The sequence below is a fragment of the Carassius carassius genome, chromosome 33, assembly GCF_963082965.1.
Source record: "Carassius carassius chromosome 33, fCarCar2.1, whole genome shotgun sequence".
NCBI classification, from domain to species: domain Eukaryota; kingdom Metazoa; phylum Chordata; class Actinopteri; order Cypriniformes; family Cyprinidae; genus Carassius; species Carassius carassius.
In genome coordinates, this window is record NC_081787.1 from 707,501 (window position 1) to 722,500 (window position 15,000).

At 39.7% G+C, this 15,000-nt stretch overlaps 1 protein-coding gene across 1 annotated transcript in view; it reads right to left on the reverse strand.

The window, feature by feature from the left end:
- afg2a (AFG2 AAA ATPase homolog A) overlaps positions 1 to 15,000 on the reverse strand; it is a 42,962-nt gene that overhangs the window by 25,607 nt on the left and 2,355 nt on the right. The window contains exons 4-14 of the mRNA XM_059521218.1: positions 14,872 to 14,930; positions 14,286 to 14,792; positions 13,373 to 13,502; positions 11,781 to 11,837; positions 11,555 to 11,678; positions 8,648 to 8,903; positions 5,061 to 5,215; positions 4,691 to 4,900; positions 3,335 to 3,388; positions 2,484 to 2,563; positions 1,587 to 1,707 (exon numbers count right to left, since the gene is read on the reverse strand). Coding sequence (XP_059377201.1) covers positions 1,587 to 1,707; positions 2,484 to 2,563; positions 3,335 to 3,388; positions 4,691 to 4,900; positions 5,061 to 5,215; positions 8,648 to 8,903; positions 11,555 to 11,678; positions 11,781 to 11,837; positions 13,373 to 13,502; positions 14,286 to 14,792; positions 14,872 to 14,930 — 1,753 coding nt within the window. The remainder of the gene's footprint in view (positions 1 to 1,586; positions 1,708 to 2,483; positions 2,564 to 3,334; positions 3,389 to 4,690; positions 4,901 to 5,060; positions 5,216 to 8,647; positions 8,904 to 11,554; positions 11,679 to 11,780; positions 11,838 to 13,372; positions 13,503 to 14,285; positions 14,793 to 14,871; positions 14,931 to 15,000) is intronic.

Genomic DNA, 15,000 nt, shown 5'->3' on the forward strand with positions numbered 1-15,000 from the left:
GCTTCCTGTTTTGTCCGGTTTTCCCGAGGATTGTGGGCTGATCCGAGCCGGAGCGCTGTAGGTCTCACATTATGCGCTGCTTGTTTTTCTGAACGGTTTCCTCAAACCTCAAGCGGACAGACGGCTCAAACGCGGCTCAGAGCGACTTTACTGCGTTTTACTGTCAGAATGAAACATTTCTGAAAGACGCATCAAAATTAAGTTTCTGCCTGAGTCAGAAAAATAATCCCATTTTGTTAATCTCTAGTAAATTTCGCAAATAATTGCAAAGAAACGGCAACTAACACATTTAATTAAATCTGAAATTTTTAAGGTAGAAAGACGTATTTCAATAAACTTTGTTTTATTGACGAGTACGGACATTTATTTTTGCATCTATCAGTCACTCATTGAAGACTGATGCAAATTTTTTTATCTTAATAACACAAACAGATGTTCAAAGGAAAAAATAATTTGCACTATTTTAGGTTTAAAAAAATAATTTTATTGGATCTTCACAAAGTTTTTTCATGATATTTTTAAGTATTTTATTTTTATAAACATAAAGTAATTGTATTATTTTTATTTTACAATTGTCTTTTTATACTTTGAATTACTTGTAATTTTGTAATACTTTTTTTTTACATCCATTATATTTTATTTCACAATAATTTTTTTAAATCAAAATTAAGTGAGTTTATGCTTAAAATATGTAAGAATATCTGCCAGTGGAAATTGACATTATTTTTCTGACTCTATTGGCAGATATTTTGTTCTCGTTTGAAGCAAAAGCTCACTTATTTTTGATTAATTTCTCAGAAAACCAAATTTTGCTTCTCCATTCAATGTATCTTGATTTATGAATGTTTAGATATCTGCACTGGAAAAGAAGACATGAATGCAGAAGATGAACATCAGGTTTTGCAATGATAGCTGAAATCTGAAAAGCTCTAAAGTTAAAGCAGTAAACCGGACTGATCTGATCTGATCAGGTCTAGCGCCTCCTTCTGTTCAGAAGAGGATCACAGATCACCTTTCCATCTCTCTCTCTGTCTCTCTCTCTGTCTCTCTCTCCCTCATTTTACACTCTTTTGCAAACAAACACACACAGCTGTGAGGAAACACTGTCTGATTTTCATTCTGAATGTCTGCATTTTACTGAATTTATTATGAGTAAGACTTATTAGAAAATAATTTGAGGCTCCTCAAATGTCCTCAAAAGAAGGTTTATTTGAACTTAAGGGACCGTTTTGACACCAAACTATAAACTGCAGCAAAATAAACACCCCCCCCCCACACACACACACACACACACACAGAGCAGCTGAGCAGAGTTCAGGAGTGTGTTTGTCACTTAGTGTGTTTGTCCATTTGGTAGTGTGAGATTCAAATGAATTTGTGTGTGTGTGTGTGTGTGTGTGTGTGTGTGTGTGTGGTGGCTGGATTCTGCAGGGGGTCTGAGACTGATGGAGGAGCTGTCAATCAGGATGAGTGACAGCTGCTGTGAGCCTCTGACCGCAGGAAGTAGAAGCTCTCAAACCCAGCAGGAGACGACGTGTGTGTGTGTGTGTGTGTGTGTGTGTGTGAGGGGGGGGGATCAGCCGTACCTTGTCAATCATATCGGGTCGGTTGGTTGCAGCGAGAACCGTGACGTCCTTTAGCTGTTCGATTCCATCCATCTCCGTCAGCAGCTGAGCTAACACTCGATCAGCGACGCCAGAACCAGAACTGAACCACACAAACCCTCCATCAGCACCCAACACAAGACACACACACACACACACACACACACACACACACACACACACACACACACACTGACCCTAGCGAGCACACAGAGTTCTGCTGCAGTGTTTCTAGGCTGCTTCGGATGGCTGCGGTGTGTGATTGATTACAGGTAAACACATTCATCAGTAAATCAACGTGTCACTCAGAATTCAATCCAGTAAATGAATGTCTGACTCAGCAGAACAAACCTGTGTGTGTGTGTGAGATTCCTGTCAGAAGCTTGAAACACTAGGCACTTTATTAATTAAACAAGCAAAGAGCCAAACAAATAAAAACACATCTTACACCTCAGTGTTTCAGATTTACACACACAGCCGTGCTCAAACACTGAGACATCAGCTGCAGCTGGAAACACATTTACCAACACACACATACATTACCAAATATTTAAAATTACATCTGCCTAGCAATCACACACTGATTTCTAGTTTACTTCATGACTTCTATAGTTCAGTGTGTGATTCCCTGAACCCTGAAGTACAGAAGAATTCTTCATCTGCTTTCACTGAGACAAAGACATGCTTGTGTCTCTAAAGCACAGATGTCCCTCTGTGTGTGTGTGTGTGTTTAGAGCAGTAACAGCCTCCTATATGTCAGAACAACACACATTTAACACTACTGAACTCATATGATCAGATAATAATGTGGTTGATGTGTGTTATTTATGACAGTATGAACAGTGCTTTAGAAAAACTCATAGATGATTGTTTGGTTACCTTCCTCGTGCCGCTGCTAAAGCATCGATCTCGTCAAAGAAAACGATAGACGGAGCAACTGTCCTGGCCTTCCGGAAAACCTACACACACACACACACACACACACACACACACACACACTTATGAAACATTCAGAAACACAGAAAATGAGTGCACTTTCCCTTTTAAAGTGTTATTTTACTCATATTCATACAACTTTTTTAAACAAATAAGAGTCGGTTTCTCACACAAAGCATCATATGACTTCAGAAAACAATAATGCATTTAACATTTACTAAGATTTATGTGTAAAGTTATATGCAATTTTACTTCACTGTAACACTTTCTAAAACTAATGTAAAAATTAAGATTTAAGCTGCTTTAACACTCAAATACAACAATTATATAAGAGGTGATTTAAAACAATTATAAGCTTCATATTTCTGCAAAGAAATCCTATAAAAGTTTTAAAGTAACCTGCATTTTTTTGCCTTAAACTGTAAAAATGATGATTTAAACAGCTTTACAGTTAAAATTAAACAACTTTTGAAAGAAGAGTTCATTTAAGTTAATTTAATTACAAAAATGATAAACTTCACATTTCTGATGTTAAATCCTGCAAAATTTTAAAAGTAACCTTTAAAGCATGTTTAAAATTTGTGCAATTTCATTTTATTCATAGTTGAAGAGTTTTTCTGCAGAAACCGACATGAGCTGAACTTGCATTGGAGCTGGAAAACATCACCATTGTAAAGAAAAAGAGCAACAAGTATAATTCATAAAGAAAAAAGGTAAGTCATACAGATGTGAAATAACATGTTGATCAGTAACAGTGATTTTGAGACTTGGATCAGGTGCATCCAGACTCTCACCTCTCGAAGCGCTCGCTCTGATTCACCCACGTATTTACTCAGTAACTCTGGACCCTGTAGAGACACAATCAAAACACTCACCGTCAGCATCATCAATGCCTCACTAATCAATTACCAATGCATTACATAATATATTCACATAAACATGAAACTGAGCATTTAAGGTGCATGTAATGTGTGTGACAGGACACACTCATCTGTGTTTGCATCCTCGAGTCGAGTAAGCATGTTTCGATAAGAATCGAGCGAGACAGATCTGAGTGTGTGAGAATAAACGGCTTGTTAAACATCAGCAGCACTGAGAGATTAAGGAGACGATAATCTGGACAGGAACTCGAGACAATTAACAACTAACTGGCACAAAGACTGAAGACCAGAGCTTGATAAATACTCACTGAAGTCAAGCGCACTTCCCCTCGTCCTGCAATGCATTTCATCACCTCCTGACACACACACACACACACACACACACACACACACACACACATACAGGCAGGCAGGCTCTGGGTTTTCTCTCAGAGGGTGTGTTTTCCGTAACTTGCTTTGGAGAGATTAATATCGGCGAGCGTCTCTCAGACTAAACATCCTCCTGCGAGGGAATTCACTCCCAAACACACCTGATCTGATCGAGATGAACTTCTGTTCACACATACAGATCTTCAGTTACAGCTGATGTGTAGATTAAGGAGTAGACTACTCTCATTTTGATGTCAAGATAATTATGATGACCACAGACGAAGACAAACCCTAAATGAGAGTTGATATCGCATAATTCTGAGCTTATATGCCACAACTGAGTTAATATCCACCAATTGAGTTTATATCTCGCAATTTTTAGTATACATCACGCAATTCTGAGTTAAAATAGCACAATTCAGTTTTTTTATTTTTTGCCATGAAATAAAAATGTTTGGCTAATTTTTCTCACTATTTTTATTATTATTATTTTTTTCTTCTCAGAATTATATTAGTTATATAATAGTTTTAAAATGTCAGAATTTGATAGCTGAGAATTTAATTCTTTTCAAAGTTAGAAAGCACAATGTTTATAGCGATTATTGGATGGCAGGTGCTACAAATAATGTCTTCTTATCTGACCATCATCAATTCGTAGCAGTGTATGAAGAGGTATCATATTGATCACAAGTACAGTATGGAGTACCACAAGGCTCAGTACTAGGACCGTTGCTATTCACACTTTATATGTTACCCTTGGGAGATATCATCAGGAAACACGGTGTTATCTTTCACTGTTATGCTGATGATACTCAGCTCTATATTTCTTCATGGCCTGATATACGGAATGCATAGTTCATAAACATAGTTGCAAAAGATTCTCACATAACTGATATGTACCTTGATGGACAGGAAGTTGAGCTGGCTCTCGTTGGCTAGCGCTTTAGCGATCATGGTTTTGGAGCATCCTGGCGGTCCATACAGAAGGACGCCTTTAGGTGGCGTTATACCCAACCTGCTGAAGGCCTCGGGGTGACGCAGGGGCCATTCGACCGCCTGCTTCAGAGCCAGCTTCACCTCCTCCATCCCACCGATGTCACTCCACCGAACCTACCAAAACACATAGAGCTGTTTGAGAGACTGTTTGATTCATTTGCATTACAGGATCTAAATCCCGAGCTGTGATTGGCCCATCAATCTGTCAATCTGAATGTTGATAGGACAGCCTGATAAACACGGCATGTGAAAGTCTTCAGACGTAACACTGTACCTTTGGCACATCGATGGCCACCTCTCTCATCGCGCTGGGTTTGACCTCTGTCATGGCCAGTCTCAGGTCAGAGGTCGTGACCTTTACACTGTTCATCACCTGGACATCAGAGAGAACAGGTTTGGGTCCTAAAACCCTCCTCAGCGCGTGAAGACCTGCAGAAACACACACAACATGAACAGAACATCACAGATCAACACTGACAATTATTAATAATCAAAACATTTGGAAGAATTACGATTTACGGTTTTCAAAAGAAGTCTCTTATGTTCAGCAAGACCATGTTCATATGATTACAAATATAGAAAAATACAGTAAAATTAAATATCATATTATTATTATAATATTATTGTTACAATTTAAAATGTTTTCTATGTAAATACCTGGTAAAATCTAATTTATTTCTGTGATAAGCCGCTGGATTTTACAGGAACATTGTTTTCAACATTGATAATAATCAGAAATGTTTCTTTAGCAGTAAATCATCATATTTTCATGATTTCTGAAGATCATGTGACACTGAAGACTGGAGTAATGATGCTGAAAATACAGCTGCACAACACAGAAAAAAATTACACTTTAATATATATATTCACACAAAAAACAGATATTTTAGATTGTAATAATATTTAACAATTTTTTCTGTATTTTTGGTGAAATAAATGCTACTCTGGTGGCTTCTTTAAAAATCATTAAATAAATATTATTTATTCTACACTTTGCCTGGTGGTGTATTTCTCTTGTTTCATCTATTTGGTCTCTAAAAGCAGAAAGCTAACCACGAGTAAATAATGACGGAATCGTATTTTTAACACAAGCACTAGCTCACACACACACACACACACACACACCGGACAGATAATAAGACACAGCTGAAGCAGCTTCTTCTGCTGAATCCAGTGAGAGTTGTAGGTTTAATCTCTGTTTGAGTTGATTTATTTGAGAGCAAACATCCCGCAGGCTTTCTTCCGCTCCGATACGGAGTAAACATCCTCTGCGCTGATCGGATGTGAATCAAGCCTGACCTGCTGCTCTCTCTGGACCTCAGACGAACAGGACTCACAAACACCGGCCAAACACAGAAACCAAAGAGGAGCAGCGAGGAGCATTAGAGACCAAGAGCCCCTGCTTCCAATTAAAAACAGATTACATGTAAAGCCAGCTTAAATCATTAATGAACACTGGGTCAGAAACCAGACAATAAGAGATTATGGTTTATAAAGTTGTAAATGTTTTTTTTTGTCTTTCGCTTCTGGAGGCCTTTATTTACCCACAGGAGCTGTGTGGGACACTTTTCATGATGGATATACAACGTTTTAATGGGCTTTAAATTCACAGCACCCATTATAAATCTTGGAAGAGCCAGGATATTTTTTTATATAGCTCTGATTGTATTCATCTGAAAGAAGAAAGCCATAGGGTAGTGTAAATCGTGGGGTAAATTTAATTCTTGGGTGAACTACCCCTTTAACTATTCCTTCAATTCATCATGAAGAAAAATTAAGTCCTGTACTACATATATTCTGACTAATATATGAGCATTACATTGCATATGTAAAAAGATTTCTGAATGCTTTCTTTGTGAATTTGTGCTTGTGATGGTATTTAAGTTTGAAAGCAGAACACAGACGAAACTTTAAATTATTAAAAGGCGATTGAAGAAAGAAAAAGAGAAGAACTGCAGAGAAACTGAGCAAAGCAGGGATGTTTCAGATCTTTCTCGTTTCTCTATTACAGCAACAATATCAGCGAACAAACTCCAGAGAGAAACAAGGACACACAGGCGTCACAAACGCTTCCGGGTTTATAAACAGGATGCTCATTTAAACCCAGCGTGGAGTTTGTGTCCGAAACTTGTCTGGCTGTAAAAGGAAAGAGCAACAGGAGAAAGACTTTATAAGGAAGAAACCGTGATTCATGCACATTACAGCTGTTTATTCTCCTTTAGGATCGTTCAGTTGATTTAAACCAGCTGCTTCTCTTCTTGAAAGATAAAGCCAGACAAACACATCTCAGATATTCACACAATCTCAACATAAACATACTACAGTAAAAATCACCTTCCCTGAATGATCGAAGCATCTGTGTTCATCCCAGATCAGGTTTGGAGAAATGTAGCACTGCATCAGTGTCTCATCAATGGATGCTCTGCAGTGAAATCCAGCATTAAGATGATTTTAACTCAAATACTTAGAGTCTATAATCCATAAGGACACTTTTTATCACTATTGTTTAGACACATATTTGTTTAGAGCTGTTTAAACGCTGCTTGATCTGTGCAGATTTCTCTCCTGATTCAGACCAGAACATGTTTTTCACTGGAGGAAGTGTTATTATGGATTATAGACTCTATGTATTTTAGTTAAAATCATCTTAAAGGCCCTTTCACACCGGATGCGTAACGAAAAAGCGAATAGTTCGCGTGCGAATAGTTCGCGTCAAAACCATTCACATCAGCCGCGACGCGAATTTGCGATGTCTGTGACGTTCAGAGAGCTTCAACATTCCAAAACTTTCGCGCCGACAGTTGAGAAAATGGACACTTCAACATCATCATCCAGTGAAGACGAGCTTTTCATTTTCTTTAAAAGACAGAAAAGAAGGTTTTGGGTGCACCCAGTCCAAAAGAACAGAGAGTCTGAAGGGGAGTATGCCAATCTTGTACAGGAGCTAAAACTTTATCATGGCCGGTTCCGCACTTACTTTCGGATGTCTGTGGGACAATTCGAGGAGCTCCTTCAGATAGTGGCACCGCATCTGACGAGACAAACCACAAACTTCAGGGAACCAATTGATCCGGAGCAGCGTCTGGCAGTCTGCTTAAGGTGAGCTGTCCTCTTAAAAACATCAGCCCATAGAACACACACACAAGTAATCAGAAGATCCGTCATTTTTGCTGTGACGTCACCTTTGTTTCCTTGTATGTGATTGGCCGAAGCCTTTTTGTCGCCTCAAAAGTAAAAAAAAATCGACATCGAAGCGAAAAAAATAAAAGTCGTTTTTTCGCCTCAGCACATTCGCGTTCGGTGTGAAAGCACTCATTACACAAACAGCTGATCAAAAAATAAAACCATCGCGCGAATTATTCGCGCGTCAAAATCGCATCCAGTGTGAAAGGACCTTAATGCTGGATTATTTTCATCTTTTGTCTTCTCCAGATGTTAACTGATGGACTGGAGGGCTGTGGATTATTGTGATGTTTTTATCAGCTGTTTGGACTCTCATTCTGATGGCACCCATTCACTGTAGAGCATCCATTGATGAGACACTGATGCAGTGCTACATTTAATAACACATGCATTTCTGAGTGAACTCTTCAGGAAGAAACATACCATACAGATGTCAAAGGTCAAGCGCAGGCCTAATATTAAATAGTAATTTACATATACATACATATATATATATATATACATACACACATATATATATATATATATATATATATATAAATATATATATCGATTCAAAAATATATCGGTTCAAAATATCGGTTATCCGGTATCCGGTACCGGTATCGCATCGGCCTTGAAAAACACATATCGGTCGAGCCCTAATGTTAAACAGCTGTGTTTTATAAGAACACTTACCAGCTTCCTTGCAGACGGCGGCGAGGTCTGCTCCCACGTATCCGTGCGCCGCGTCGGCTAGTTCCCGGAGCTCAGCGGCGGAGACGTCACACGGCATGGAGCGCAGCAGCTTCTGCAGGATATCCATCCGCCCGTCCGCGCCGGGAACGCCGATCTCCAGCTCCTTATCGAAGCGTCCGGGCCGCCGCAGCGCCGGATCCAGAGCATGAGGACGATTGGTGGCCCCCAGAACCAGCAGCTGCCCGCTGTTACCCTCCTGAGCACAGAAAACAAATCACAACAACAACAACACACTTTAAATATTCACCATATCCTGCGTTCAGGTGCATGACATGCATACAACAACACATTCAGTTTACAAGCGCATGCATGCAATATTTGTACTTTTAAATTAATGTCACCACTATTTGAGCTAAAAATAAATAAATAAAATGATTCAAAGAAAGAAATCATTTTCAGACCACAGGACTATTTAAATGAGCTGCAAAAAAAAAACATGAAAAATAATGGCAAAACAAAACACTTTCTCACATACATATTAATGAGACATCTCTCTTGAATGTATTTACTGTGATTGGTCAATAGTGGCATTCTGTGGTTAAATATCTATATTTATGATATCATAACTGTGTAATATAATGAAATAACTCAAGCGGTGTTTCCCTTTAAAATTAAAGTTAATTAAAATGCTAAAAACACACAAAATAGATATAACCCAGGGTTATTGTTGTTAACTATAATTTGACTTAACCTAACATTTTTTATTGTATTAAACAAAATTTTACTTAAAGTTTAAAATGTAATTTCATTTCCCTTAATAAAGATAGGTTAAGCTAAGTTAATGAGATTATTTAATGTATTTTATATGTCAACATTAATGCAACGGTTTCTGTTAATTAAAAATGTTTGAAAACAAGCAGTGTTATCATAATCACAGCAGAAAAAAGCAGAGCAAATATCTCAATAATATAAAATACTGCACTATTTTATTCATCTAATAACAGTGTTGGGGTGTTTGGGAGCTGCTGATCCCGACGGTCACTAGAAACAAACGGAGGTCAGATCCCGACGATCACTAGAAACAGACGGAGGTCAGATCCCGACGATCACTAGAAACAGACGGAGGTCAGATCCCGACGATCACTAGAAACATACGGAGGTCAGATCCCGACGCTCACTAGAAACAGACGGAGGTCAGATCCCGACAATCACTAGAAACAGACGGAGGTCAGATCCCAACGCTCACTAGAAACAGACGGAGGTCAGATCCCAACGCTCACTAGAAACAGACGGAGGTCAGATCCCAACGCTCACTAGAAACAGACGGAGGTCAGATCCCGACGATCACTAGAAACAGACGGAGGTCAGATCCCAACGCTCACTAGAAACAGACGGAGGTCAGATCCCGACGATCACTAGAAACAGACGGAGGTCAGATCCCGACGATCACTAGAAACAGACGTAGGTCAGATCCCGACGATCACTAGAAACAGACGGAGGTCAGATCCCGACGATCACTAGAAACAGACGGAGGTCTGATCCCGACGGTCACTAGAAACAGACGGAGGTCAGATCCCAACGCTCACTAGAAACAGACGGAGGTCAGATCCCGACGATCACTAGAAACAGACGTATGTCAGATCCCAACGCTCACTAGAAACAGACGGAGGTCAGATCCCGACGATCACTAGAAACAGACGGAGGTCAGATCCCGACGATCACTAGAAACAGACGGAGGTCAGATCCCGACGATCACTAGAAACAGACGGAGGTCAGATCCCGACGATCACTAGAAACAGACGGAGGTCAGATCCCGACAATCACTAGAAACAAACGGAGGTCAGATCCCGACGATCACTAGAAACAGACGGAGGTCAGATCCCTAGAAACAGATGGAGGTCAGATCCCGACGATCACTAGAAACAGACGGAGGTCAGATCCCGACGATCACTAGAAAAAGACGGAGGTCGGATCCCGTAGATCACTAGAAACAGACGGAGGTCAGATCCCGACGATCACTAGAAACAGACGGAGGTCAGATCCCGACGATCACTAGAAACAGACGGAGGTCAGATCCCGACGCTCACTAGAAACAGACGGAGGTCAGATCCCGACGCTCACTAGAAACAGACGGAGGTCAGATCCCGACGCTCACTAGAAACAGACGGAGGTCAGATCCCGACGATCACTAGAAACAGACGGAGGTCAGATCCCGACGCTCACCAGAAACAGACAGAGGTCAGATCCCGACGATCACTAGAAACAGACGTAGGTCAGATCCCGACGATCACTAGAAACAGACGGAGGTCAGATCCCGACGATCACTAGAAACAGACGGAGGTCAGATCCCGACGATCACTAGAAACAGACGGAGGTCAGATCCCGACGATCACTAGAAACAGACGTAGGTCAGATCCCGACGATCACTAGAAACAGACGTATGTCAGATCCCAACGCTCACTAGAAACAGACGGAGGTCAGATCCCGACGATCACTAGAAACAGACGGAGGTCAGATCCCGACGATCACTAGAAACAGACGTAGGTCAGATCCCGACGATCACTAGAAACAGACGGAGGTCAGATCCCGACGCTCACCAGAAACAGACAGAGGTCAGATCCCGACGATCACTAGAAACAGACGTAGGTCAGATCCCGACGATCACTAGAAACAGACGGAGGTCAGATCCCGACGATCACTAGAAACAGACGTAGGTCAGATCCCGACGGTCACTAGAAAAAGACGGAGGTCGGATCCCGACGATCACTAGAAACAGACGGAGGTCAGATCCCGACGCTCACCAGAAACAGACGGAGGTCAGATCCCGACGATCACTAGAAACAGACGTAGGTCAGATCCCGACGATCACTAGAAACAGACGTAGGTCAGCAGCGGTCAGATACTCACGGATCCGATCCCATCCATGAGTGTCAGCAGAGTGGCCACGAGACGCTTCTCCACTTCATTCTGAGCTCCTTCTCTCCTTGGACACAGAGCGTCCAGCTCATCGATGAAGATGATGGCAGGCTGCCTGTCTCACACACACACACACACACACACACACAAACACACAGATCACGGGTCAGTCTGAAGGTCTGACCATGTCACACACCGTGAGCTGAAGTATAGATACCTTTGTGAGGCCTGAGTGAAAATCTGCCTCAGTCTGCCTTCACTTTCTCCATAAAACCTGCAGAGACAAACACTTTACACACTTATGACAATCAATATTAATCAAATACTATTACATATTAAATCTACTGTACATTTTGTTTATATTTTATTATATATATATATATATATATATATATATATATATATATATATATATATATGTATATATTCAGTACAGACCAAAAGTTTGGACACACCTTCTCATTCAAAGAGTTTTCTTTATTTTCATGACTATGAAAATTGTAGAGTCACACTGAAGGCATCAAGGGCTATTTGAGCAAGAAGGAGAGTGATGGGGTGCTGCGCCAGATGACCTGGCCTCCACAGTCACCGGACCTGAACCCAATCGAGATGGTTTAGGGGTGAGCTGGACCGCAGACAGAAGGCAAAAGGGCCAACAAGTGCTAAGCATCTCTCGGGGAACTCCTTCAAGACTGTTGGAAGACCATTTCAGGTGACTACCTCTTGAAGCTCATCAAGAGAATGCCAAGAGTGTGCAAAGCAGTAATCAAAGCAAAAGGTGGCTACTTTGAAGAACCTACAATATGACATATTTTCAGTTGTTTCACACTTTTTTGTTATGTATATAATTCCATATATAATTCCACATGTGTTAATTCATAGTTTTGATTCCTTCAGTGTGAATCTACAATTTTCATAGTCATGAAAATAAAGAAAACTCTTTGAATGAGAAGGTGTGTAAAACTTTTGGTCTGTACTGTATATATATATATACACTGTATTTTCCGGACTATAAGTCGCATTTTTTCATAGTTTGGCTGGTCCTGCGACTTATAGTCAGGTGCGACTTATTTATCAAAATTAATTTGACATGAACCTAGAGAAATGAACCAAGAGAAATGAACCAAAAGAAAACATTACCGCTAGAGGGCGCTCTATGCTGCTCAGTGCTCCTGTAGTCTACACTGAAAACATAGAGCGCCCTCTCGCGGCTGTAGACGGTAATGTTTTTCTTGGTTCTAAATAAATGCGACTTATAGTCCAGTGCGACTTATATATGTTTTTCCCCTCATCATGACGTATTTTTGGACTGATGCGACTTATAGTCCGAAAAATACGGTATGTGTATATTATATATAATTACAAATACGTTTTTTACTGCTTATGTTGTTATTATTATAAAATAAAATAAAAATAAATAAAATGTATTATTTTTTTTTTCAATTTCCGTGTAGTTGAAATATATGTTTAATTTAATTGTACTTTGTTGTTGTTTTGATGATCATTTGATGATCATAGTTCAGCTAAAATATATAAATAAATAAAATTAATTAATTAATATATATATATATATATATATATATATATATATATATATATATATATATATATATATATATGTAAAATTTTTTGACTTTTATTGTTTAGCTATGTTGCCCTAGTTTTGATGATCAAATCATTGATTATTTAAAGATAGTGATTTACTGTTCTTTAGTTCGAGTGCTGTTGATCTGGTTATAACTTCAGATTTAGTCAAAGTGTATATACACTGAATAAATGTGACTCTTGTGTGTGGTTTCTCTCACACACTTGCTCATGATCTCAGGCCCGTTGATGACGCTCATGTGAGCTCCCACTTCATTGGCTATGGCTCGTCCAATCATGGTCTTCCCTGTGCCGGGCGGCCCGTACAGCAGCACTCCTCGAGGAGGCGGGATCCCTGTTCGACAGACACACGTCACATGACCACATCACATTTTAGTAATTTATTCATGCACTTTTGGCATTTTTATAGTTTTTTTGTTTAAATAGCTTATTTAATTTTTAGTTGTATTTCAGTTAGTATCTTTAGTACTATTTACATAACAGTAACGTTTTTTTTCATCTACTTTTAGTCATTTTTATTATATATTTTGAAACCGTTTTTTTTCAGTCAGTAATTTTAGTTCTATCACATTCTTTAGTAATTTTTATTTTTTCTTACTTTTATTTTTTCAGTATTATTTTTTAATTTTAGTTAATTTTTTTAATAATTGTTTAATGTGCTTGTCATTTTTATTATATATTTTGAAACTGTTTTATTTTTTAAATTTCTGTTACTAATTTCCTTAATAATACTTTTTTAAATTTTATTTTATTACTTTCTTTTTTATAATTTTTTTCTCTTTTATTTTTTCAGTATTATTTTTTATTTTAGTTAATTTTTTTAATCATTTTAAATCATTTTTATTAGTTTTTTTAATGAATATTATAATTACAACATTTATTCATTTAATTTTTGTTTAATTTACATTTCTTCATCTAACATTTATATTCTATTTTACCATGTTTTTTTTTTTCAATTAACAAAACGATTATTTTTTTATTCCACACTTCGTTAACAGTAACAACACTGACTCTCTATCTTTACGTACTAGGATTCAAAGACTGATGTAAAAGTGAAGTTTAAAGGGTTGAAGGTCAGAGGTCGGGCCGGCTGGACCTGACCTTTGACCTCACTCACCATAGTTTCTGAAGAGCTCCGGGTGTTTGAGTGGCAGCTCGATGGTCTCCCTGATGACCTGCAGCTGACCGCTGAGGCCGCCGATCATACTGTACGTGACCTTTGACCCCTCGCCCCCCTCCTCGGCCTCGTCCTGCTCGCCGGGGTCACACAGGCTCAGTGTGGTGGAGCTGCAGACGGTGTAGAAGGTGTCTGTGGATGAGCGTCCAGACCGATCTGTGAATGATGCCTCGGACGGGCTGAGAGCCGGGTCACTGAGTTTACAGGGTGTCGAAACCGGGGTCAGAGGTGAGGGGTCCTGTGACCGGTCAGGGGTTAGAGGTGAGGGGTCAGGTGTGCTCTCCTGGAATGACAGCTGCTCCAGCTGTGAGGAGAGATCGACAGCGACTCCGTCCATCCGTCTCAGAGTCTCTCCATCGACACCAGTCACCGAATCCACCTCCAGAACACACTGACGCCCGAAATACGAGACGCACACCGAGCCGCCCGGCAGCAGAACCCGAGCGTCTGCAGAGAGAACCACGTCTGTGAGCCGCTCAGAACAACACCATCATTCAGAGGATCGGAGAAATCAAGTGTGTGTTACCCAGCGTCCGCAGGAGATAACTCCTGAACTCTTCTGTGTTCAGCACTCTGTCTTCAGGCCTGGAACGTTCATACATATACATATATATCAATGATGTCAAATATTGATAAACATTATAACACTATCTCA